Source organism: Doryrhamphus excisus, linkage group LG4, assembly GCF_037039965.1.
Source record: "Doryrhamphus excisus strain RoL-2023G ecotype Guam linkage group LG4, RoL_Dexc_Guam_v1.1, whole genome shotgun sequence".
NCBI classification, from domain to species: Eukaryota; Metazoa; Chordata; class Actinopteri; order Syngnathiformes; family Syngnathidae; genus Doryrhamphus; species Doryrhamphus excisus.
The window spans coordinates 23,914,713-23,942,167 of NC_136360.1; the positions used below are offsets into that span (position 1 = coordinate 23,914,713).

General features: G+C 41.0%; 1 protein-coding gene across 3 annotated transcripts in view; it reads left to right on the forward strand.

Moving 5' to 3' along the window:
* The window catches only part of pex5la (peroxisomal biogenesis factor 5-like a), an 85,788-nt gene extending 61,013 nt beyond the window's left edge, over window positions 1–24,775 (forward strand). For all 3 annotated transcript variants that reach the window (XM_058072419.2, XM_058072420.2, XM_058072421.2), the window contains 8 exons: window positions 1,330–1,425; window positions 11,270–11,386; window positions 11,981–12,124; window positions 14,680–14,750; window positions 16,652–16,870; window positions 19,660–19,825; window positions 21,604–21,761; window positions 22,522–24,775. In XM_058072419.2, coding sequence (XP_057928402.2) covers window positions 1,330–1,425; window positions 11,270–11,386; window positions 11,981–12,124; window positions 14,680–14,750; window positions 16,652–16,870; window positions 19,660–19,825; window positions 21,604–21,761; window positions 22,522–22,723 — 1,173 coding nt within the window. In that variant the 3' untranslated portion in view covers window positions 22,724–24,775. The remainder of the gene's footprint in view (window positions 1–1,329; window positions 1,426–11,269; window positions 11,387–11,980; window positions 12,125–14,679; window positions 14,751–16,651; window positions 16,871–19,659; window positions 19,826–21,603; window positions 21,762–22,521) is intronic.
* The last annotated feature ends 2,680 nt before the right edge of the window (window positions 24,776–27,455 follow it).

The following is a 27,455-nucleotide window of genomic DNA, read 5'->3' on the forward strand; positions in this document are numbered from 1 at the left end:
TCTAGACCAATGGTGTCCAAAGTGCGGCTCGGGGACCATTTGCTGCCCACGGCACATTCTAAAAATAGAATTTAATATGAATACTAAAAAAAAAAAAGTTGTTACAATTTGGGAAAAATAACGTAGTATATTATGATTAAATCAATTAAATAAATAAATAAAACTAAATATTAAAGAAAAATGTATAGTCAATAACATTTGCAACTAGAAAGTTATAATTGGGTTTTTTTGACTAATTTTACAAAGATAATGTCAAAATATTAAGAGGAATAAAGTAAATTTAGTATCAATATTAAAGAAAAAAAATTAAGCCTTAATATTATGAGAATCATGAAACAAAATAAAGTTGTAATATTTTTGAAAATTAGTTTGAGCAAAAAATGTTATTATGCAAATATTATAAATCAGAATTTTTTTCATTTTTTATTTTTTTATTATTTATTTACAGTGCGTCAATATGCCAGAATTAGCCAAAAAATCGACTAATCTTCTGTTTATTGTCATTCCATTACAAAAAGGATTTGTACAATCAACCAATGAGAATACAAGAGCAGCACCAGTCCTTGCATCCTTTGGTGTTTTTAGCATGTGACCCACGATGGAAAAGGTTTAGAAAGGTTTGGAAAGGGCTTAGAGATTTGGGGTGGATTTTCCGAGACGCACACAAAATGCTGAAACACAAACGAGCATCGGAAAATCCCCCTTCCTGCTAATTGTTCTTCTTCAGTGTTTGACTCCACCATGGAAGGTCAAGGCACACCAAAAAGCTTTAAGGGTCCCTGACGGGATTTAGCATCTTGGCTTAAATCTTCCATTTCTTTGTGATTATGATCTGAATTGTTGAAAAAGCAAAGAGTAAATTCTAATGACTTTTATCGTTGATGGCGCTAGCTAGCCGTGACCAGCAAGCGCTCACAATTCAGCCTCATTTCAGGAAGGGACATCATTCAGCTAAAGCAGAGTAAACAAGCTCGTCTCCGGGTGGATGCTTGACTCGGTTCATTGAAACAGTAGTCACGCCAAAACATTGTGTTGCTGCTGGATGTTCATAGACTGTGAGTGCTATTGTGAGTTTTCTTTTCTTTTCCAATGAATGAAGTAAATGCAGCCCCCCGCTAAGCATGTCATAGACTTTGTTGAGGGTATCAGAGATGTCGAGCGGTCCCTGAGAAAGAAGGCTGAGTCCTGCCAATGTCCCTGCCTGCCCCCCCCCCGGCTGATGTGTGTGCGTGGCCGTATATGTGGATGATTGATGGGCTGTGCTCGTGCATGTGTACTATATATATATTATATATATATTATGATCAAACGTGTGTGTATATGTAACAGGCTCGTCTAACCAAGGATCAGCGGTGGGGCAGCGCCCTTTTGTCCAGACATCAGTCCCTGGAGGAGGAGTTTGAACGAGCCAAGGCTGCCGTTGAGGTAAAAACCACCTCGTGGCCTCGGGAGAGCTTGGCTATGTTTGTCTCTTCAGCCTAATGGGGGGGGGGGCATTGATGTATATATGCTAACTGTATCATGCTTCTACAGAAAATAATACACTTACAATCATGTGACCGCCATTGGAGTAGAGCAGAGGGGGGCGAACATCCAGCCCGGAGTCAGACAATCTGAGGGGCGTAGACTAAAACAGGGCTCCTGTATTTATGCTAATGGTAATGCTAATGCTAATTGTGATGGTTTTATTCCATTTGAACATGCATCAGATTCCAATTGAGTGCATCCCATAATCAGTTCCCAGTTCCACATGTCCAAAAGGAGTAGGAAGAAGCAAAGCTTATTAAATCCTACCCCTCCATCTGGTACTTTTACAATCACTAACTCTTACATTTGTTCACTTCCTGCTTTCATAATATAGTTTAACTTTTTTTTAAACTTTATTTTATTAATTTTTTATTTTTATTGTTTTATTTTTTTATTGTTTTATTTTTATTTTGTACTTTAGTACATGACAAATAAAATAAAATAAATTATTAAAATAAATGAATAAAATAAAAAATATTCATTCATGAGTAAATGAACAAATTAATATTTTTTTTATTTTATTATTTTATTTTATTACTTAAATAAAAAATATTCATTCATGAAAAAATGAATATCTTTTTATTTTATTAATTAATTTTATTTTCATTTGGTTCATTAATGAATATTTTTTATTTTATTCATTTAATTTATTTTATTTTTTGTCCCTTACTGACCTTTTTTGCAGTCCATTTAGCCAGTGAAGATTGCTTTTATAGTTATTATCCCATATTTCCACACAATAAGTAAGATATGGTAGAACCAGAGAGCAATAAAGAGTGTGGAGTGATTTCTGATTGAGAACAAATTTTGCTTTGTTCAATATTGAAATATTTCTGTCCACCTTATGTTGTATATTTGTAATATGAGGTTTCCAGCTCATATTTTCATCTATTGTGATCCCCAGAAATGTATTTTCCTCCACCCTTTCAATGTCTACATCGTCTATTCGTATTTGCTGGTACGTGTCCTTTCTGCTGTTAGCAAACAGCATGATTTTAGTTTTATTTAGGTTCAAGGACAATCTATTATCATCAAAGCAACTTTTTAGTGGGACCATTTCTTCTATGACCTTTCTAATGATTTCATCTGTACTCCCCCCAGAACAAAAAGCAGTGGTATCATCCGCAAATAATACCAGCTTTAAGTCTTTCCTTACTTTGGAGATATCATTTAAGGCCCAAAAAACTTGTGTCCCGAATTAGCCGAATTAGCAAATAGTTGCATCCAGACGGGAAGGGAATAATGGGTGAAAAGGATAGGCAAATCACACAAGGCATATCAACAAATATTCAGCTATCATGTCGGCTTGTCGTCAAATATTGCTCCTGGTCACATGACAAGGTGGGGACGGGAGTGTCCTTACACGATTTTCCCAGTCCCAGGCTGAAACCATGAAATATTTAGCCGTTTTAACCTGAAAACTGTTCCTCTAATGTACTACAGAAGGTGGTGGATATCCAATATAACACCATCCAACAGCCCATTTATCACGGATCGGTAAAAAAAACCCAACACCTAGAGAGGTCAGACCTCTGTCACGGCCCCCCCAAAATCCACTTCAATCTCATTTATGTTAATCGGCGGCAGCAACAATATGCAAAGAAAGACCAAGCACAGATGTGCCTTGCATCGCTCACGGCAGGAAACCATATTGGACCAGCACACGTTGAGCCTGATGATGGCGGCTGCGATGCCAAGCCTACCTGAGGTCCCACGGAGCCTCGGTCCAATTAGGTTGAGCCAAAGATCAGCGCTGACTGCTGTGACAGTTGACAAGCTAATAAGCCGCGTCAAATCCACACAATCCGGTTCAAGGAGTGTTTGACCCAGAAAAAAAAAACTCATTCCCAATCTTCATCTGGCGAACTACGTGACAGGAAGTAGGTCAGTCGTTTTTGTGACGAGACATATCGGATATCACGCGGGCGGGTTCCGGTAATTAGACATGGCTTCATTCCATATTGGAGTGTATATATAATATCTATATATATAATATCTGTCATTGGAAGGGTTTGGGACATCATGGAATGTTTTTGTTACCTCCACCGTATTCTCCAATAAGTTCTCAGAACTCCAAAAAAGTGAGGCCACATTTTTTTGGAGTTCATAAACTCAAACATTTGATTATATCAGAGCTTAAATATTTGGAGATGATATTAGATATACTTTTATTTATTAATGTTGGGCTGAAAAGAGAAATAGCTCTCTTTTTCTCATTCTCTCTGCCATGCATTCTCCATTCTTTCCTTTTCCTTCTATTTCAATCTTTCCATAGGAAGAAGGCGTGCACGTGTTACCTACACAGTATAAACCTGATCTGATGGATCAATGGATTTATTCTTCATTGATTCTTGCTTTGATTTATTCATGTTTTTTTTAGTAACTACATTTAATTATTTTAAGTAGGTTACACAAATCTGCAAAAAGTTCATATTAATCAAAATGACAAGTTAAATAAACTGACAATCAACATTTACAAGTAGAATGTTAACTATACTTATACCAAGTCATTATTTTCAACATTTGGATTTACAGTGTTACAGTTAAGTTGGATGTGAACTATGTTTTTAAATTAATCTTACTTAATATAGCCATAGTTTTAACCATAATTTAAAAAAAACCTTAAACTATACTATGAAAGCAGGAAGTGAACAAATGTAACAGTTAGTGATTGTAAAAGTACCAGATGGAGGGGTAGGATTTAATAAGCTTTGCTTCTTCCTACTCCTTTTGGACATGTGGAACTGGGAACTGATTATGGGATGCACTCAATTGGAATCTGATGCATGTTCAAATGAAATTAAACCATTACCATTAGCATTAGCATTAGCATTAGCATAGTTGAATTGAATCAAAACCTATTAGTTAAAAGTACTCAAAATGCAACAACACGTTAAATGAACTTGACATAATGAAGTCATTAGAACTTTTTAAAGAACTTTGAGTATGCATAACTTCATTTATTTAAGTACTATAAACATTGCGTTTACAGTGTATAGTAGAAAATCGTACTATTTGAAGATTGCTTTTTGACAGTAACCAAAGTAAATAATGAGAACAAAGATGACTTCCCACAGCCAGATGATTGAGTTCCTCGTACTGAAGACGACACGTTGTTGCACGCCGCAGTGATGAATAATAGAAGAGGAACAGAAAGATGGTCGGAAAGTGAGAGGAGCAGTGAAGGGGCAGCGCGACTCGCCCGCTTGGGGATCCCGTCCTAAATTTAGCAGTGACGTCACAGGTTGTGTAAGCCTTCGGCATATTTGGCTTTTGGGTCAGGATCGGCGGCCCCGGGGCAGGTTCCACGTGAGATGAGGTCCATGGCGGTCTGGCGTCTGCGGCGTGAGAGTGATGGATCATCGATTGGTAACTTTATCTCCTAGCGCCGCTCTTCATGGAGCTCTGTGCTCGTGCTCGTGCTCGTGCTTGTGCTCGTGCTCGTGCTCGTGCCGTTTGGGTTTCAGTTTTCAGTATGGAATCCACACAATCAGATCAGCGTAGCCTTAGTAGCTATAACCACATCCCCTTTTCTGTGGAGCTAAAGACCTACCTGCCCGGATGACCGTCATCCCTCGCTATAATCACAGTTGATTAGATGATTAGATGAAGCAGACAAACGTAAGAGATGAGAAACCAGATGATTAGATGAAGCAGACAAACGTAAGAGATGAGAAACCAGATGATTAGATGAAGCAGACAAACGTAAGAGATGAGAAACCAGATGATTAGATGAAGCAGACAAACGTAAGAGATGAGAAACCAGATGATTAGATGAAGCAGACAAACGTAAGAGATGAGAAAGCAGATGATTAGATGAAGCAGACAAACGTAAGAGATGAGAAAGCAGATGATTAGATGAAGCAGACAAACGTAAGAGATGAGAAACCAGATGATTAGATGAAGCAGACAAACGTAAGAGATGAGAAACCAGATGATTAGATGAAGCAGACAAACGTAAGAGATGAGAAACCAGATGATTAGATGAAGCAGACAAACGTAAGAGATGAGAAACCAGATGATTAGATGAAGCAGACAAACGTAAGAGATGAGAAACCAGATGATTAGATGAAGCAGACAAACGTAAGAGATGAGAAACCAGATGATTAGATGAAGCAGACAAACGTAAGAGATGAGAAACCAGATGATTAGATGAAGCAGACAAACGTAAGAGATGAGAAAGCAGATGATTAGATGAAGCAGACAAACGTAAGAGATGAGAAACCAGATGATTAGATGAAGCAGACAAACGTAAGAGATGAGAAAGCAGATGATTAGATGAAGCAGACAAACGTAAGAGATGAGAAACCAGATGATTAGATGAAGCAGACAAACGTAAGAGATGAGAAAGCAGATGATTAGATGAAGCAGACAAACGTAAGAGATGAGAAAGCAGATGATTAGATGAAGCAGACAAACGTAAGAGATGAGAAAGCAGACTCCCAAATATCATTTGACAAAAAGCGTCTGTTAAAGCTGATGAAATATTCCATCTTCCAGGTGGGTGAGTGTCTTCATGCTACATTGGGACACTTCCAATTACCCGGGGCATACCATTACACTTATATTGAATCACGCAGGATCAATTGCGACTAGTTTTGGCGGTGCTGCGTGAGAAACAGAGCTCCCTGAGTGGCGAGGCGAAGGCGAAGGCGAAAGCGAAGGCGAAAGCGAAACTGCGAGTGTGGCATTTCCTTGATGGAAACAACAGCAGGACGGGTGCGCCGTTATCTCCTGGAACATCAGTCTGAGCCCGTCTTGGCATTATCACACAGAAATGTTGTCCAGACAACGCTGGGAAGGAATGGAGAAAGTCAATGAATAATTACCCCCCCCCGATCATCTCAGCAGTAAAGCTGCTATCATATGGATGCTAGCAAGCTGGATAGCAACATAATCCCTCCCCGCTTTACGCTTTCATATGAATTAATAAACCGTGCTGCTTTGTGGTTAACTACAGCCTGTTACCTGTCACAAATATGCAAATATTAATATTATACGCCAATCAGAAGACGCATTTCCACCCCCCCAGCACCACAAACCCATTTACAGCAACACACCCAAGCACGGTATACCGTCTCATTGGAGTGTAAAGGTGACTATAGGGGTGTTATTTCATGTCTAGAGGGCTCTAATGAGGGCTCTAACATATCGAGAAGGTTGGAAGCAGGTTTTCTATGTTCCATTCTAATGACAACAATGTTTTATTTCTCAATAAAACGATCTAAGTTCCTGGAAATTCACTCGGTATGGTCGGGTCTGGAACCAATTCAAGGGAATAATTGGATTATTGTATGTGACAATACAAAGGAACCTGGATTTAAGCCGACGCCCCTCAAAACAGGCCGACTCACGTCGACACAAACGGTTGTCAACATCACTGAAATGAACAATTGCTTGTTCATTTCACTTCACAAAAACATGAGAAAATATGTGCTACTACTTGTGCTTTATGCTAATGTACAACCCGCAAGGTATGCTGGGAAGCCCGCATGCACAGATTCACAACAGGAAGAACAGGTTAATTGGCTTTACATTATTTTCTATGAGAACATTTGCTTTGGTTTGAGTTGGACCTTCTGGGACGGAATGGCTGCTGGGAAGCTCATATGCACAGCTTCACAACAGGAAGTTACCCGGCATGCCTTGCAGGTTACAAATTACAGCAGTACCTCTGTTAACGTCTGACTCCTGTTAGCGTGTTTTTCAGTTAACATCCAAAGGTAAAATGGATGTTAAATGTTCAGTTGTCCATTCATTTGTTATTTGTCATTATTTTTGCACCAAATCTATAATTACTGTGTATAAAATGTGTTTTGTATTCACATTTTTGCGTATCTGAAACGAATTAATTGGATTTTGCTTGATTTTCTATGGGAAAATTTGCTTTGGTTAGAGTCTGTTTTGGTTTGAGTTGGACCTTCTGGAACGGATTGGCTGCTGGGAAGCTCATATGCACAGCTTCACAACAGGAAGTTACCCAGCATGCCTTGCGGGTTACAAATTAGGATTAACTGGTATGAAATAATTTCAAACAGTGGTATTTTAAAAATATTTTCATTATCGGGAAATAGAAAGTGTATGTTGCTGTTTTGTTGTGGTTGTGTGCGGAATATTCCTTCAAGGAAAATGAAAGTAGCAGCTTTTAAAGCCTCCTTCAGGTCCTACTTCCTATTTGTTTCCAAGCAGCTCTAGATAATGTTGGCATCATCATCATCTTCCGTGTTATTCATGCTCAGCCTGCATGCATCCTTCAGTAACTCTCCGTCGGCAACGCTATAAATTAGAGTAACAGCTCGCTCCAGCGACACAGCGGCTGTAAATTACCTCGACTTGTTCCACGTAATTACGCTGAAAATGCCTGCGTTATTAAAAATAAAAAAAACAGACACACACACACTTTTCTCAGAGTGATGTAGAAATATGACAGCATTTTCATTCTGCTGGCTGCATGTATTAGACGCCGTTTCATGTTTCATAACAACAACGACACAGCACATTAAATATAAGAGACATTTCTTGGGTTTGTACAGTACTTTTTCTTACCTAATTGGCCATGACGCATTTAGAAAAAGTGAGCAGAAAACGTAAAAAGCGACAAATGAACTCGCTTCTGTCACTTTGTTTTGTTGTTTTCTGAATTCACGTGGGAGGACCCGGCGCTCGTGGAGAGGAGCTGCTGTATGACTTCTAGGTTCATTTGCCTTTAAATGTTGTACAGTATGACTACAGTAAGAAGGGTTGGTGTACTCCTGCTCCTGTGTGATGTACACCAGGCACCTCAGGATGAAAACTCCCTTCCAGTGGCTTTGAGTGTCAGCATCTGCCAATTACCTGCCGTGCTGCCTGTCAGGAGCCACAATGGCCTGCATGTCAATCACAAGCCTCTGCAGAGAGCTGATGAGAGGACCTATGACATCGGCAGCGCTCTTTCACAGAGGATCTCTGCCGTCATCCCGTCTCGAGTGTCAGCGCACACGGCGGGATGCCAAAGAAAGGCCTTTTGGCTCCTGACGATGAACGAGTCGGCGTGCGATTCGCTGGAGTTGTTCTGCTTTGATTGGCATTCATTCTTCAACGATAGCAATGAATGGATGAACAAAAAACACACAAACTATGAGCATATTTCATATATGTAATTCTATCTTCTAAACTCTTTATGTAAATACCTGCAAATAAAAGCTGAAATGTTCATCTTTTGGTGTCAAACCAAACGTTTCCAGTCGGCTTTTGCCTCACTGTTCCAATACTTTTGGAGGGGATTGTATATTGTACAGTTGACAAGCAAATTGAGTTTTTAATATCAATATTAGGACACACTCGGGAACGAAAGGCAATTTTTCAACGTGCTGAAGTCCACACACAGTAAGCGAAAAGTGTGTGGAATTACACTGAGCTTGACAGATATGAACATCTATTTACTTCCCAGTGGAGATTGGCATCTTCCATGCATTTTGCAGCAGTATTGTAACCTTTCAGGATGAGCTCGGCACTCAAATGCCAACAAACAGTTCAAATATCAAGCGGGTGGAGAGATGAGAGATGCAAAACCGCCGACAAGGAAATATTTAGTCACTTCTCTCACAAGGGCCAAAGAAATTGCTTTTTTTAAGGACTCTCAAAGTTAGCCTTAAATTACAAATTACAGCAGTACCTCGGTTAACGTCTGACTCCTGTTAGCGTGTTTTTCAGTTAACATCCAAAGGTAAAATGGATGTTAAATGTTCATTTGTCATTTGTCATTATTTTTGCACAAAATATATAATTACTGTCTATAAAATGTGTTTTGTATTAACATTTTGGGGGGGACTGAAACAGATTAATTGGATTTTGCATTATTTTCAATGAGAAAATTTGCTTTGGTTAGAGTCCTTTTTGGTTTGAGTTGGACCTTCTGGGACGGAATGGCTGCTGGGAAGCTCATACGCACAGCTTCACAACAGGAAGTTACCCAGCATGCCTTGCAGGTTACAAATTACAGCAGTACCTCTGTTAACGTCCGACTCCTGTTAGCGTGTTTTTTAGTTAACATCCAAAACTAAAATGGATGTTAAATGTTCAGTTGTCCATTCATTTATTTGTCATTATTTTTGCACCAATTCTGCATGTATCCATAATTACTGTGGATAAAATGTGTTTTGTCTGTCAAAGTTAACGTTACATTTTTTGATGTAACGCCCCCTTTTGACCCTCGGCGCCCACCGTAGTTTGATTGTTGAAGCAGGTAACTTACCACAAGCAGGAACAGATATTGATGGGAAATGGAAGAAAAGAGTATTTATATTGGTAAAGTTAGCTTCAAAGCCCTGTTAGACGGCTCTTGTAGTTACACCAAAGTTATTTATTTATCTACTGTCGCTGTGTTTCACTTATCACGGATTACATGGACTGGAGCAGTGCAGGTATTGTTTTTATTGTCATATCCGGTGCTACCATAGCATAAGAGTGGCACAACTAACCAGTGTTTTTCCACATTTTTACACGTCTCTGGTTATTTTGGCATCGAACAGCCAGCTAAATTGTAAATTTAAATTCAATTTATTTCCAGCTGCTATTGACGGGCCGTCGATGTGATGACGGTGGCTGGACTACAGTGTTTTGCTAGCGTTAGCGAGTTAGCATCGAACTGCCACAATGATGCACATTAGCGCTCAAAGTCATCAAATCTTACCTTTATGCGTTCCCACATAGTATCAGCATTCGGGAGCGAGTATGAGGTGAAAGAAAAAGGGCTCAAATCCATCCAAATCCATCCATACGGCCCTCTTTGCGTCGGAGAACGGTGCGTCGGTGCGTTCAATGACCGTCGAAAAAGTAGGACAAATCGCAAATCGCTTTAAACATTCAAGAACTGTGGAAACAGAGTATTGTAATAAAATAATATTTACTGTAATGTTTTAGGTGTTTCCGTTTGTACATTCTATGAAGGAAAGCTGCATTCAGGCAATTCTTTAATAATCTTTAAAAAAACAATAATTTCTGGATGTTGCTAAATAGTTTAAACAAACATTTAGAATTGAAGTATCAGAAATAAACAATTCTTATTTTGGGCTGACAGACATTTTTTTGGATTATTTTTTGTTATTTTATTTTTATTTAATTGTTTGCTGAACGTTTGTGGGCGAGTTTAAGAGCTAACATGCTAATAATGAAGAAAAATAGTAATACAAAAATATGTTTGCTGACTATTTTTTAATGTTCCCAAATTGATATCCCGTTGGATTGACAGCCCTACTTTTTTAAATGGGAACATTCTTGTGATAGGTTCCAAACCTGTACAGGAGAACAAGTTTGGGTCCTAGCATGGCACTGCTTGGTTATCACTGTCCATTTTAATAGGAGCAGATCCTTCCCCGTGTTCAACGCTACAATCTTTATTCTTCATGACGGTCCCCGTGTTTGAGCAGCCAGGACCGGGAATGCTAACAATGTCGATCGGCGTTTTCTACTTTCTTTTTTTTTGGCCATCAGAAGCGTCAGCGTCACGCTTGACTGACATCCCTGTGCTGCATATGGATTTCTAGGAATGACGGTTGCTTTGTGTGCCTTTAATTCCTTCCTGTCCCTTCCAAGGCCCTGAGTCATTGGAAGTCATCATATTCCCTCCAGCCAGCGAGCAGAAGAAAGCTGATGTTTCCACACTGAGCGATGACATGAAATGACGTCTGCCGTGCTCCCATCATTGATCCGTGTCTCTGTTTCCCATCCCGTCCTCCCACCTCTGTCCCTGTGCCGTCTGTAGTCGGATACGGAGTTCTGGGATAAGATGCAGGCCGAGTGGGAGGAACTCGCTCGCCGGAACTGGCTCACGGAGAACGAGCAAGGCCAGATTCCCTCCACGGTCTCGCCCCATGAGAAGGTCACTAAAGCCTGTCTGTGATGCATGCGCCTGTAAAAAGATGAGTGATGTACGGAGGAGCAACGCAGTAGCGCTCATACTGGGATTTTCCAAGTGTAAAGTAGCTTCCGGCCTTGAGTGCCGATTGGGGAATGTGCGAGCATTCACACGATGTTTTCCAAGTCAATCTTGGAATATCGTCCAGCAGTATCCAACATAAATAATGCAAGTCAGTAAGTTGAATTTTAAAGGCCCGACAAGTCAAAAGCAGAGCTGGACTTCATCGTGAGCTGACCTTCCCTATGAGGAAGCCTTCAGAGGGGCCACTTGTGGGCCTCCTGATTGATCCCAGTGCAGAAGCGCTCCTTTCAAAGTGGTCTTGCTCAGAGGCTGCCGTAAACACACTCGGGTAATCACGCTTGGAAAATTCAAAGTTTAACATTTAAAAAGAACAGAAAAGCCCCGGGGAGCTCAGGCTGGGCTTGATGTGTTGCACCAAAAGATCGATTCCTTGCTGCTCAAACTGCTGGGAGGGGGGACAGCAGCGCCCGCTTTTGCAGCCCAGATCGCCGCTCAACTGGCTTTTTCTTGTTGTGCTTCTGTTTCTGCTGACAGGGTTACTACTTCCACACGGATAATCCTTATAAGGACTTGCCCAACGCATTCGAGGAGGGGCTTAAGAAGTCGAGAGAAGGAGACCTGCCAAACGCCGTGCTTTTGCTGGAAGCCGCCGTCCTGCAGGATCCTCACGATTCAGAGGTCAATGCATTGGTGCACATTCATCATCAAACACAAAGTATGGGTGCCATGTCCTTACTTGGAACTACCCTTCGTCTACCTACATCAGGGGTGTCCAAAGTGGGGCACATTCTACAAATATAATATGATCACTTTTTTTTAACAACACCAGAAATTGAAAAATCTGCAATAATTTTACAAGTTGTAGTCACATGAGAAAAGTCATAATGTTGCAAGAATCATGTAGTATATGACATAACATACAGTATATTAGGAGGGGAAATAACATTTTTGCAGCATAAAGTTGAAATATTAGAAGAAATATTTTTTGAACTTATAATATGAAAAACATTGTTCAATATTTGTGGAAAAGTTATGTTACAAGAATAAGGGGAATAAGGTGACAATAAAAAAAATCAGCAGAAATATTAAGCGAAAAAAATGTATTATAAACTTGTACTATTATGAGGAAAAAAATTAATTTTAGTGGCATGGTGTTGAACCGAATAAAGTTGGAATTTTTTGAAAATTAATTTTGGGATATATTTATATATATAATTATAAAATTTAAATATTTAATTTATTAAAATTTAAATATTTATTAAATATTAAATATTTATTAAAATATTAAATATAAAAACTAATACAGCACTTAAATTAATAATATTATGAGAATATTCAAATTTCTATTGTTTAATATCACAATTGTTCTAGAAGAAAGTTTAAATATTTGGAACATTGAAAAAATAATGCACAGACGGATGCGTTGCGTTTTTAAAATAATGATGAGCTAAGGAATAATTTTGGCGTCATTCCTAACCCTCAAGGCATGCTGGGGAACATCCTCCCGTGGTAGTATGCCTGTGTGAGTTCCCCAGCATGCCTTGCGGGTTATTTCGGCTGCGTCAATTTGGTGCTAAATTTGGCCACGAGTGCTTGAATTTGAGAGGAAGAGATTTCTCCGGTAGAAAAAGATGATTTTAGGCTCAAAATGGAAATCAATCATTTAGTCCAAGAGAACGCTGGGTCCAAGCCGACCAGTACCAGTACTGTACCAGTACTGTACCAGTACAGACTTTGTCCTCCTGATTGGCTTTTTCCCCCGTCTTGAGTAGTTTCCTGTAAGGAACGCTCCCTCCTGGTCATGGTCGCGACGACAATTTCCATTTGAGCGCTGAGATGAATAATAGCCCATTTCGTTTTGACACCCTATTTTAATAAGAGTGACCTCTTTGCAGGTTGAAAGAGCAAAGCCTGCAACGCCGAGCGCTCTCCCAATCCCCCGGAATACGCAGCAGTGTGCCAGTTTTTGCAGGGAAAGGATAATCCCTCAGTGTATGGAACTAATACGATTCCCAAATTCCACCCAGGGCGCTTAGTGGCTCGTTGCCGCACCCTCTGAAGACCCTGGGAGAAATCACTTCTCCTTTTATTTCAAAAGAGTGTAGCAACAACAACAAAAGGCGTATGCAGGGATGAGCTTTTAGCTTTTAGCTTTTAAAGTCGGGTTTTACACGCTGCTGATCTTTTAATCTCACATTATGGATTCAAAATGAGCCAATTTGCCCTCCGGTTTGGATGACAGGAAACTTTTGTTGTTTTTCCCTTGAATCGTATTCTTGACAACAAGTTGATCTAATCCAATATATTCCTTGTCTTACGGTGGTGTCACACCTGTTAAACTTCAGCGTAAAGTTCAGCGTTCTTTTACCGCTTTCAAATTTTCCCTTATTTTTGGAAAATTTCCCTTCCAGTAATCCCTCGCTATGCTTCTCCTTTAAAATTTCACCGCATCACTCCATCGCTCTTTTGCTCATTTAAGCAAACTTGACTTATTTTTTTGTCTCAATAACGTTCTAGACACTCGGAAATATGAACAAAAAATACACATAGTGACATAATGATCATTTTCCCTGCAGAAAGCAAAGAGACTAGCTTTTTGTACGATTTACACCAATGGGGAGTCATATTTAGTCATATTTATGAGATTAAAAAGTTGAAATTATGACATAAAAATTCTAAATTATGAGGATAATGTCATAACTATGAGATTAAAAAGTATGCGATAAATCTCAGTGAGATAGCAAAGTTATACTTAAAACATTCTAATTATGAGAAAAAAGTCCTGATAATGAGATCCATAATCCAAATGATGAGATAAAAAGTGCACACGTGACGAAGGTTCCAGCCAAGATGGCAGCCAGTGCACAGCTTGTATCTCATAATGGACACTAATTATGACTTCATCTTATTATTTTGACTTTTTCTCATCATTTCTGCAATCATAATTATGACTCATGTCAGAATGTTTACTTTCTCATTATTTAGATTTTTGTATCTCTTAATTATGACTCATAATTACTCTCACAATTGGGACTTTTTATCACATAATTTCCACTTTTTAGCTCACGATTATGTCTTTATTTCATCATTTTAACTTTTTGGTGCATAATTATTTTTCTGTCAGTGGCAGAAATGGTCTTCTATAACTTTAAGTACTATGGAGAATGTTTATTTATTTTTAAAGCACTTGAGTCCAAGTTCTCCTTTACTGTAACCTTGTTCCTCTTTTGCAGGCCTGGCAAGTCCTGGGGACCACCCAGGCTGAAAATGAGAATGAGCAGGCGGCCATTGTCTCCCTCCAGAGGTAAATACATACAGAAATCACATCAATCAAATGCCTTCTCGTAGATGTTAAGGACTTTGCTGTGTTTGCATCCGTGGGAGATGAACACTTACGTTTCGTACAAAAATATGTTGAATTATTTACAGCTGCAACTGTTCCTTAATCGACAATCGATTAACCGACTGGCACCACCACCTTCCTGTTTTGCCATGAGTTACTACTTGAATTCATTAGTGTTTCTCACCCTCTTCACCACCACCTTTCTGTTTTGCCATGAGTTACTTCTTGAATTCCATAGTTATTTCTCACCCTCTTGACCACCACCTTCCTGTTTTGCCATGAGTTACTTTTTTAATTCAATACCGTTCTCACCCTCTTCACCACCACCTTTCTGTTTTGCCGTGAGTTACTTCTTGAATTCAATACGGTTTCTCACCCTCTTCACCACCACCTTCCTGTTTTGCCATGAGTTACTTTTTTAACTCAATACTGTTTCTCATCCTCTTCACCACCACCTTCCTGTTTATCCATGAGTTACTTCTTGAATTCAATAGTTATTTTTCAACCTCTTCACCACCACCTTCCTGTTTTGCCATGAGTTACTTTTTTAATTCAATACTGTTTCTCAGTCTCTTCACCACCACCTTCCTGGTTTGCCTTGAGTTACTTCTTGAATTCAATAGCTGTTTCTCACCCTCTTCACCACCACCTTTCTGTTTTGCCATGAGTTACTTCTTGAATTCACTAGTGTTTCTCACCCTCTTCACCACCTTCCTGTTTTGCCACGAGTTACTTCTTGAATTCAATAGGTTTCTCACCCTCTTCACCACCACCTTCCTGTTTTGCCATGAGTTACTTCTCTATTTCTCACCTCAAATGGCAACATTTTAATAAAGAGGGTGAGAAATAGTAATGAATTCAAGTAGTAACTCATGGCAAAACAGGAAGGTGGCGGTGGTTAATTACAAATCATTTAGAATAAATAAGTATAAAAATGGTAAAACTATAAAAACGTGTTTTGTACTAACAATTTTAGTGTCAAACACTGATGACATCACAGATGGGCGATGCGACTAACTTCTGGCTGCCATTTTGTTAGCTAAGCTAAAGATGCTAGCAGGGGGTTTTCTGCTGAAATAATGCATTGAATGAATAAGCCGCGTGCTACATTGTATGCTCATTTTCAAATGCACACAAACTCAGGCAAAACATGGGCATACATTTTGAGCAGAAAAGGAAAACCAGTCAAACTTTGCGAGTGCTGGTCTGTGAGCAGGAATCAACAAGAGACCCGCCACGGAATTACATGACAAAAAGCCGACAGAAAAAGATTAAAATCACTGCGGCAGCATATTCCAAGTAAACAAAATGACTAGAAAGACTTTTTTGTCAGAGCTGTGCTTAATCCAGCAGTGAAATATGGGCTTGTTTTTGTTATGCAACAACTGCCATCTGTGTGCCATGTGTCGCTACGAAGCCCGATTAGATGTTTACCTGGCATCCGTCCTGTCAGGGTTGCCACGGCGAGGCTTTAACTGGCACGTGTCCAATCATTTTACGCTTACATTTCGTATTGTTCCGATATTTCATTTGATGTGCCATGCAAGTGAAACAAATCTATTTGTAGTGTGTTGGGATTTGGAATGAAGACGACAAGGGCCCACAGTGTGTGGAGAGGATTTGGGCGGAACTTAATGTGACCCTCACCTCCAACACGCTGGGGTGAGGAGTAAAATAATTTAGCAGAGATTAAGATCTTGGCACATGAGTACATGTCGCTAAATCTCATTCTGGCTCCTCTTTTCGTCTTTAAACTAATCCAAAATGTTCCTCCTTCTTCATCTGCTGGACACTTTCGATGCACAACAAAGTTCCCCTGCAAGCGACCTCACCCCCCCCCCCACGTCCTTGTCTTCATGCAGATGTTTGGAGCTTCACCCCAACAACCTCCCGGCCCTGATGGCCTTGGCGGTGAGCCTGACCAACACGGGGATGCGCTACGACGCCTGCGAGGCCCTGCTCCGCTGGCTGCGACACAACCCGAAGTACAAGCAGCTTCTGAAGGGCAAAAACCACCTGCTGGGCTCGCCTAACGCCCAGCGCAGGATGTCGCATGCGCCCAACGTGGGCCGGCATGAAAGGTACGCCGCCATTTTCAACCTCTGTTGTCGTCGTGGATACAGACAAACCTAATGTCAATCCAATTAGCCCCTTCCAGAAAGGACTTCACCACGGACACCTCCTTCCGGTTTTGCCATGAGTTGTTTCTTGAATTTTTGAAAAGTTTTTATTCTGATCGAGGTTCAAAAAAAAGTGACCAGCGTCAAATCTCGTTCTGGTTGGCACAGAGAAACTTTTACGTAGTAATATGTTGATTATAATATTAGCATGATCGTTAGCATGACAAAGCACCAGAACTTCTACTACTACAGAACCTACTTCTTCAGAACCACGGCTGGTTCAGGCGCTACTCGTATCAGGTTTCGGGTTATGACGTTTTGGCTTTCAACGTTTCTGGCTATGGTGTTTCGGGTTACGACATTTCTGGTTATGATTTTTTTTACTTACGGCGCTACTGGTTATGTTTCAGGTAGTTTTTGGTTTATGGTATTTGAATATTCCATTTCCATGTGTCGCATTTCCAGTTGTGGCATTTTGGTGGAGATGTTTTCAGCTACAGAACTTCGGGTTGTGGCATTTTCAGGCTGTGGTGTTTCGGGTTAGACTGTTTCGGGTTGTGGCAATTCAGGTTATGGCCGTTCAGGTTAGGTTGTTTCAGATTGTGGTATTTCTGGTATTTCTGGTATTTCTTGAGTTTCAAGCTACAGTGTTTCAGGTTACCGCTACCTCTGGTTACAATTTTTTGGTTTGTGATGTTTTGAGTTATGGCGTTTCATGTTGTAAGATTTCAGTTGGAAAACAATGGCCTGTTACGAGCCCGGGATAGCCATAGCAGCTGAAATGTACACCAGACCAGGACTTGAGAGCTCTTCCAGTTTATTTGGCAAGACAGTGCCGCAGCATTTCCCCCAGCACACACAACTGGCCTCTCCCAAACCAGTTCACCCAGCCCCTTTTACCTGTGAAGGGCCAACCACAGTTCCCAACGAGAGGGTGAAGCAATGTTCCAAAAGGTACCCGATTTACATTCATACCCCCTTCTTTTATATTACAAGTCTTTCAAGAGTTCCACACTGAAGTGTCACTTCCTGTATTTGTTTAAACACTCAAGTACACCTAACAACTTAGATTCCCGAACTACCACCCAGTTAATCCCCCCTCCTCCAGGTGGCACTTGGGAGAGTCCAATTAAGGTGATCAGCCTCTGGCCTGCACTCCCATGGGCGCGCCTCCATGTTTGGGCCACGACCAATCACCTCAAAAAAAAGGAGAAACTGATGAGAAATTAGGAACACCACAAATGACTTCTGAATGAAAAACTAACTAAAGTGGCAATTAAACAACTTAAATGGCAAAGAAATATAATTAAAGTACTAACCAAAATATATGTAAATAACAAAAGCCACAAAGAGAAACCGGACAGTGTGTAGGTGGGGTGTGTAGTGATCAGTGAGGGAGGATTGGCAGCTCCCTCACACATGTGATGATGTTTCAGACTCTGGTGGTTCTGGTTATGGCGTTTCAGGCTACGGTGTTTTGGGTGGTATCATTTCAGGTTGTGGTATTTCGGTAACTGCATTTCAGGCTATAGTGTTTCGGGTTATGACATTTCAGGTTGTGATGTTTTGGTTTACAGCGCTTTGGGTTATGGTGTTTCAGATTATGGCATTTCAGGCTATGGTGTTTTGGGTTATGACATTTCAGGATATGGTGTTTTGGGTGGTATCATTTCAGGTTGTGGTATTTCGGTAACTGCATTTCAGGCTATAGTGTTTCGGGTTATGACATTTCAGGTTGTGATGTTTTGGTTTACAGCGCTTTGGGTTATGGTGTTTCAGATTATGGCATTTCAGGCTATGGTGTTTTGGGTTATGACATTTCAGGATATGGTGTTTTGGGTTGTATCATTTCAGGTTGTGGTATTTCGGTAACTGCATTTCAGGCTATGGTGTTTCGGGTAATGACATTTCAGGTTGTGATGTTTTGGTTTACAGCGTTTCAGGCTATGGTGTTTCGGGTTATGACATTTCAGGATATGGTGTTTGGGGTTGTATCATTTCAGGTTGTGGTATTTCGGTAACTGCATTTCAGGCTATGGTGTTTCGGGTTATGACATTTCAGGTTGTGATGTTTTGGTTTACAGCGCTTTGGGTTGTGGTGTTTCAGATTATGGCATTTCAGGATATGGTGTTTTGGGTTGTATCATTTCAGGTTGTGGTATTTTGGTAACAGCATTTCAGGCTATGGTGTTTTGGGCGTATCATTTCATTCATGTCGGTATTTGAGACTTCCATCACCATCGTATCTCGTGTAGACCAGAGGGCCTCCTGCTCCTCCTCAAAGCACTCTGTGGCTCTTTGCTGTAGGAAGACGTTTCTATCTTAAGCCGTTAAAAACGAGGGTTTTAATCTTTGTACATCAGATAGCGAAGGCTTCATTCTTCTCCTGAGGAACAAAAGCATTAATGGTCTGGTCAAAGTGAAGAGATACAGGTTCAGGTACAGGTACAGGTACAAGTACAAGTACATCTCAATTACTGTGACGGTCCAGTTAATCCATGCTGGATCTCCACTATTCTTTCCGCTGCTCACTCCATCCTTCTCCTTTAACCCGGCTGGTAAACGGCCTTGTTCTTCTTGTCTTTCTTCCATCCGCTAGTAATGCCTGCCCTTGGAGGGAAGGAGACAGGACAGAACTCTTTCAGCTCAACAAATTGAATTAGATCCATTTTTCCCTCTCGTTGTCTTCCTCAACAATAAGCAGGCCGCAGTCACATGGCTAATCCTAATCTGACACGCCTTGTCCACAGCGCCATGCTACCAGAGGTCAAGGAGGTCTTCCTGGAAGCCGTCCAGCACAACTCAGACACCGTGGACCCGGACTTGCAGACCGGCCTCGGGGTGCTCTACAACCTCAGCGGCGAGTTCAACAAAGCGGTGGAGGCCTTCAACACGGCCCTGTCAGTGCGGCCCGAGGTAGCTTAGAAATATAGAAATATGAAAACCATATCCACAGCAAATCACATTTTGGCTTTATGTTTGACGCCAATCTCAAAATGAACACCAGGTGACCCTGAGATGTCACAAGTAACTTTTAGAAACTTTAGGATCACAGCAGTTTCTCACCGTTTCTCACAAAACTCCCTCAGGATTACTCAGTAGTCACTTGGGATCTCGCAATAATCTCTCTGAATCTAGTAAATCTTTGTCAGGATTAGGATTCGTGCAAAAAAACAAAGGTTCCTTTGGAGCTTGAAAAAGTTTCTCGGGATCTCCCAAAGGTCTCATGGAATCTCAAAAACCTTTCTAAGACTCTGCTACTCTGTTTTCAGGATCTTTCAAAGGTTTCTCGGGATCCCACAAATGTTCCTTTGAATTTTGCAACATTTTCTTGGGATCTCTGGAAACTTCCTAAGGATCCCACAAAGGTTCCTTTTGGATTTCTTGTAAAAGTTTCTCGGGATCTTACAAGTCTTTCAGAATCATGCAAAATTCCCTCGGGATTGCACAACAGTCTCTTGGAAATCTCAAAAATCTGGCAAAACTTCCTAGGGGGGTCGCAAACATTTCTTGGGATTCCACAAATGTTCCTTCGGATCTTGCAAAAGTTTCTCAGGATCTCCCAATAGTTTTCTCAGAACCTCAGAAATATTTCTGGAGGATCTTGTAAATCTTCCTTGGTTGTCGGGATCTCGCAAAGCTTCCTTACAATCCCTTAATGGTGTCTCTGGGATCCCACAAAGATTCCTTTGGATCTCTTAACGGTTTCTCGGAATCTTGGAAGTCTGAGGTTCTTGTGAAACTTTCTAACAATTTTGAAAAAGTTTCTCTGGATCCCACAAAGGTTACTTGGGATCTCACACTGGTTTTTCAGGATCCCGCAACATTCTCTTGGGAGTGTACAATAGTTGCTCGGAATCGTGTAAACCTTTCAGAGGATCTGGCGGAACTTTTTTGAGATCTCTAAATTCTCTGTGAATCTCCCAAATCCTTCTCAGGATCTTGCAAAAGTTTCTTGGGAACGTTAGGGCATTGCTCCACGTTTGACCCTACTCCATAAACGGATACACCGGACATTTTATTGTCAATTTGTCCAAGTGGACAAGCTGTGTCATATATCAGCTGAAAGTGCAGAGCCCCCCCCCCCAGCCCCACCCACATTATTTTGCCGTCTCCAAGCCTTCACAAAAACGTACGGGGATCCGAGTCGTACCTGGATGGATCCACTCACCGGTCCAGATCTGCTCAACACTCATTAACACGAGAAAACATCAATCCAAAAAAAACTTCATGAAAATCAGTCTCTGCCCCCCCCCCCCCCCCCATGACATTCCAGGGTGACACAAACAGCCTCCATTAAATCCAACCTCCCCCCTGCATTTGACTTGGTAATATGCCCCCCCTGCTGGGAAAGGATCTCTGAACGCAAAAGGAGATCATTATATCCCCACTGCAAGGCTTACAGAGAGATGAAGGCCCCCCCCCCCACCCCCCACTGTAGTAGACCGTGACCTCCGTGTGTACGTGAGCCTCCAGGTGGGGAACAAGCACAAGGACACCCTGAGTGATGGAAGTCAGCTCACCTTAAATGACCCTCGTTAGGTTAGCAGGGGGCTGCACCGCTGGCCAAAGACTCACCCCCCCCCCCCCCCCCCCCCCCACTGCAAAAATCCTAACTGGGTGATGTTTGCCAAGCAAATTATTCAAATCGAACGGATAGAAAAAAATATGAATAAAGTGTATATTTCACCCAGGATTACTTGCTGTGGAACCGACTGGGGGCCACGCTGGCAAACGGGGACCGGAGCGAGGAGGCGGTGGAGGCGTACACGCGAGCCCTGGAGCTGCAGCCGGGATTCATCAGGTCTCGCTACAACCTGGGAATCAGCTGCATTAACCTCGGGGCGCACAGGTGATCGATACCGGCCGGGAATTAAGGACGGTAGAACGAGGCACAAAAGCACTGCGGTAGAAACAACCCGTCTATGTGGACCACATTCATCGGCTCCAGACCCGACCCACTGTGATAATAATAATCATTCATAAATATTTTTTGTAGTTAGAGCATAGAAAACTTGTTACTACATGATAACATTACTAGAGCCCTCCAGATAGGAAATAACACCCCTATAGTCACCTTTATGTTACTATTAGCCAATATCTTAGACACACACAAGACTACATGGCTTGAAGATTGCTATCATTGGTGCTTGTGAATGACTGGTTATGTCTGATATTTCATAACCTTTTTACATAATAATAATAATACACCAAAATATTTGAATGCTGTACTAAGTGGTATACTAAGTGAAAATAAGACAAAACATTATGAGGACATTTTTAACTTCCTGTTGTGTACTGTACTTCCTGCAGTGTCTATTGTCCCAATGTAACACTACTGACACCTAGTGGCCAGTGTAGAATATGACATCATCGTCTTTGAACGAGCCTTGTGTTTATATTTGATCTTGTTTAGCCATTTTCATGCTGGAAATGCTTCATTGTTGGATCTACTTTGGAGCAACGATAATTCAAATGTGCAGTATTGTATGATTTTTGACGAGTAACAGATGATGATGATGATGATGATAACCGACGGAGGTTAGGAGTGGGTGTCGGGTCCAAGTCGATGGTGCAAGTCCACTAATTCCACTTATCGTTGCTTCCCCCAGAGAGGCGGCCAGCAACTTCCTGACCGCCCTGAGCCTTCAGCGGAAAAGCCGGAGTCGCCAGCAGTCCCATCAGGTGATGTCGGGAAACATCTGGGCTGCTCTCAGGATCGCTTTGTCCATGATGGACCAACCCGAACTCTTCCAGGCCGCAAACATTGGCGACCTGGACCTTCTCATGAGAGCCTTTCATTTAGACATGTGAGGAATGCTAAAGGTAGTATGCGCCCCCACCCCCCCTCTCACCCGGTAGCTGAAATGAAGCGGCTATCTTTCACCCTGGTTCCCTGGGACCGGTTGGACGGAACCCCAGAGCACAAGAAGGGGTGGAGATTGTATGAACGATGCCTTAGAGAACACAGCAATTCCAAACGGACTCAAACAGCGGAACTCTCACAGAGGGACCTCGTGTTCGCACACAACGGATGAGTTCTTTGGGGGGAAACGGACAACTTGGCGGAAAAACGGGATTCTCTGGAAGACTCAAGAATGGATTCAGAGAGAAACGTTCCAATTTCTCTTCCTGGCTAGTCGTCGTCCCCTTTTTGGAAAAACGGGAACAAACTGAAGTCCTGCATGACTTTTCAACAAGTTTCCCTTTTTGCACTTGAGACTAAACGGAGAACCTCCTGCATTCATGGAATGTTTAGCCAGGTTGTGTAAGCCTTACTCCAAACGCATGCCGACTACTACTTCCTACTACTTCCTACTACTTCCTACTAGTTTTATTTTGATGCCAACACCAGACCACGCCCACCACACCCAAAACACGCCAAGCCATGGCCTCCATCCGCTTTCACACCATTTCAGCTCTTCTCAGCTCGGAATCTTTCAGCCATCTTTATTTCACTTCCCACGACGCTAACTTTTCATTGGACGGATTCATCATTCCTTTAGTTCTCATCAATCACTCACTGGAAGGAATCGGGTATCCGTTCACGTGAGTCGTTCATTCATTCAGCAAAGCACCAAGTCTGGCTAAAAGAGATGGTCGGTGAGAACCTGTGAGACCATGAAAATCCACACCAGCGAGTCCGTGCAACTAGTCTCCGTTGTTCCAGCATCAGTGAGTCCGGTCTTCGTCGAGTCCTGGTGAGTCAGTGAAACTCGAGTCTTTGTTGAACGCTTGTCTTTGTCAAGCACCGTTTAGTTTGGGAGACGGGTTTTTCGTGCATCAGTATGTCAGTGAGTCCGGTCTTCGTTGAGTACTCGTGAGTCAGTGAAACTTGAGTCTTCTTTGAGTGTTAGCTTTTACGTGAGTTTGGGAAAGATGTTTTCCGAGCACCAGTGACTCAGTGGAACTCGAGTCTTTGTTGAACGCTTGTCTTTGTCAAGCACCGCAAGTTTGTGAAACACGTTTTTCGAGCACCAGTGAGTCAGTGAAATCCGGGTCTTTGTCGAGTACTCGTGAGTCAGTGAAACTCGAGTCTTTGTTGAGTGCTTGTCTTTGTCAAAAACCGTGAGTTTGTGAGACGAGTTTTTCCAGCATCAGTGAAAGTCCGGTCTTCGAGTACTCGTGAGTCAGTGAAACTTGAGTCTTCATCGAGTGTTAGCCTCTGCATGAGTTTTTTCGAGCACCAGTGAGTCAGTGAAAGTCCAGTCTCGGTCTAGCACACAAGTCAGTGAAACCTGAGTCCTCAAGTACCGGTGAGTCGGTGAAACTGGAGTCTTTGTTGAGCGCTGGTCTTGGTGGAGCAGCCATGATGCAGCTTGGACCGGAATGGGAAACAGATGGGAATGTGGATACTACATTTATACTACTACTACTACTATTACTATTACTACTACTATTTCTACGGGGATGTGGTTAGTAAATCTATACTATTGTACTATTTCTATACTACTGTACTATTTCTATACTACTGTAGTATTTCTATGGGGATGTGGATAGTAAATGTATACTACTGTAGTATTTCTATGGGGATGTGGATAGTAAATGTATACTACTGTAGTATTTCTATGGGCATGTGGATAGTAAATGTATACTACTGTACTATTTCTATACTACAGTACTATTTCTATGGGGATGTGGATAGTAAATATCTATACTACTGTAGTATTTCTATAATATTGTCCCTTGAGAAAAGAGTCGATGGTTTGTGAAAAGTAAAAAGCCAACGAGCAAGGCAGCCCATGAGAAGTACCGTCTTCTATGCGGAAGCACGACGTCCTTTCTTCCAACCAAAGGTTCCCTAATCTGCTGTGCTGCCTTGCTCAGCACCTTGGTGCTTGATGGGCGTGGCTGCAGCCTTGGTGGGGGGGCGGGGGGGTTCTTATATCTATGCAAAAGCTCATCTTTTATATTTGCCATGCTCTCTGTCTTCCTTGCTAGTATAGTATATATACATATATATAGTATATGTCCATATACTACGTATATCTGGCTGGGAATGGTACCAGGGGAAGCCAGAGGTCGGCGGTCCAGCTATTGATGTTCCCAACGGTACGGCCGTGTGGTCGCAGGTTGAATTACAGGTTGACGAGTATTTCATGAGGAGATACGGGATACGGTACGGGACAAAAACTAAGACAAGCACTGAAGCCAGGATCCAAGACGCACACAAGCACAATCCATGAAGTAGTATCACATAGTACCATGTAGTATCACGTCGTACCACGTTATGTCACGCCCCGTTTGGCTTCTTTGCCCTCATTTGCAAACTCCGTGCTAACAGACGTAGCTCAGGACTCGCCCCAAAGGGACCAGAAAGATTCCTGATAAAAGATTGGGGAGTCCGGGTACCGTTTACCGTTTACCCAATGTGGGACCTTTCATGGTTGCTGGGCTGATTGCTGTCCGCCACAACATAGCATGATTATGTTTCATCATATAAGTCACATCCATAAACTTCCTGCTTGGGGTACCGTGGTCGCTCCTACGTAGCATCCTCGTGGCTCGCTGACCATCTCCTCTCTCAATGGAGGACGGCAACTTTATTTAACCCTAAGAGCTTCTCAAATATCACTCCTATATAATATATATATATATATATTATATTGTTATATTTGTCCACCAGATGGTGCTACATTTATTTCCCATTCCAAGCATGCAGCTAAAATTATCACCGTTTTCTGCAAAAGATATACGGGACATGTATCATTTTACACCAGTAATAAAATATGCTAGAAAACTTTTTAGGGGTTAAAAAAAATATTATCATTTTTATAGCTACACGGTACCAGACCCCCCCGGCCTCTTTCATTGCCACATCTGGCCCATATATATATATATATACATTTCTAAATAATATAATAATAATAATAATAAACTATGGTATATAATTTTTGAATTTATATAATTTTTTAACCCCTAAAAAATACATAGCATATTTTATTATTATTATTTTATTATTATATTAATAAAGATAATACAATTAATACAAAAAATAAAAATAATATATTTATTAAAAATTAATATTTTTTATTAAAAATATTCTTTTCATTTTTTAATAAATTAATACATTTAAAAAAATAAAACAATTTAAAAAATTATATAAATAAAAAATAAATAAGTAAACAGTGAGAATTTTTGCTGCATGCTTCGAATGGGAAAGAAATAGCACCACCTGGTGGACAAATATAATCATTCTAAAGCCTAACATAAAAGATTCATTCATGTCAACAACATCATTTTTAGTGTAATACCAACAAAATATAATCAATACATTTGTACTTCCTACATTGACAGAGTAAACACAAATAAACCGGTTAGACCATCCTTTTTCTCATTCCTCATTCTAGCCTGGTGTTCTACCAGTTAGACCATCCTTCTTCTCATTCCTCATTCTAGCCTGGTGTTCTACCAGTTAGACCATCCTTCTTCTCATTCCTCATTCTAGCCTGGTGTTCTACCAGTTAGACCATCCTTCTTCTCATTCTAGCCTGGTGTTCTACCAGTTAGACCATCCTTCTTCTCATTCTAGCCTGGTGTTCTACCAGTTAGACCATCCTTCTTCTCATTCCAACCATCATTTCCAACATAAACCTCACACGATGATGTCCGCTTTAAAAATGTACAAAATCCAACCTAGTTTTTTTTTTGCAGAGGTTGGAGGTCTTGGCTTTTTTTTGCTTGAATGAAAATATTTTTTTAAAAAGAAGCCACCATTGAGTGATGCTTTTTTTTGTTGGTAGACCAGACTTGATGAACCCTCTCAGGTGACCCATCATAGCGTGCATGCGCCTGAGGAACGCAAACGGGCTCGATCGCATGCTAGATCTTTGAACGCATGACAAATATCCATCTGCTTTTCCCCCTTTTTGCTTTTCTAATAACATATGACATATTTCCTGGTAATATTTTTGCAACGTATCTAACAGCAGCATCCTAGACAACAAGCGTATACAACAGCTACGTAGGCTACAATGCTACAATGCTACAATGCTACAGTGCTTGGCTAGCCGGGACATATTAATAACACCGACGCTTCAACAGCACAGAAGGAATATTATTAATATTAGTAGGAATTAGGACTTTGACTAAAAAGTACTGATAACGCTTAAACAACCCCGACTATAAACTTCTTCGTCTTGGTTTCATCATTCAGTACTTTGAAAAGATCACGGCTCGCCATCCGTTGGTCGCATGGAGGCTTTATGGGGGCAGCATTTAGCAGCTAAATATATTATAAAAAATATATATCAAAAATCTATTTTATTTTTATTATTTTTAAATATTTTAAAAATGTAAATATTACAGGAACAAGATTAAAGTGATCATTTACAAAAGTGATCATTTACAAACAAAAATCAATGCCAAGTATATGATACTTTGAATGTTTTGATCAAAATATACTTGTAAAATGAGCTTAGGGAATAAATTCATAAAATACTGTATGGATATTTCAACATGCTTTCTAGTTGGGTTGATGAAGCTTATCAGTATTTTGAGTCCAAATATCGTTCTGCTATGTTTAGTTGGCCCAAGCATCATTGCA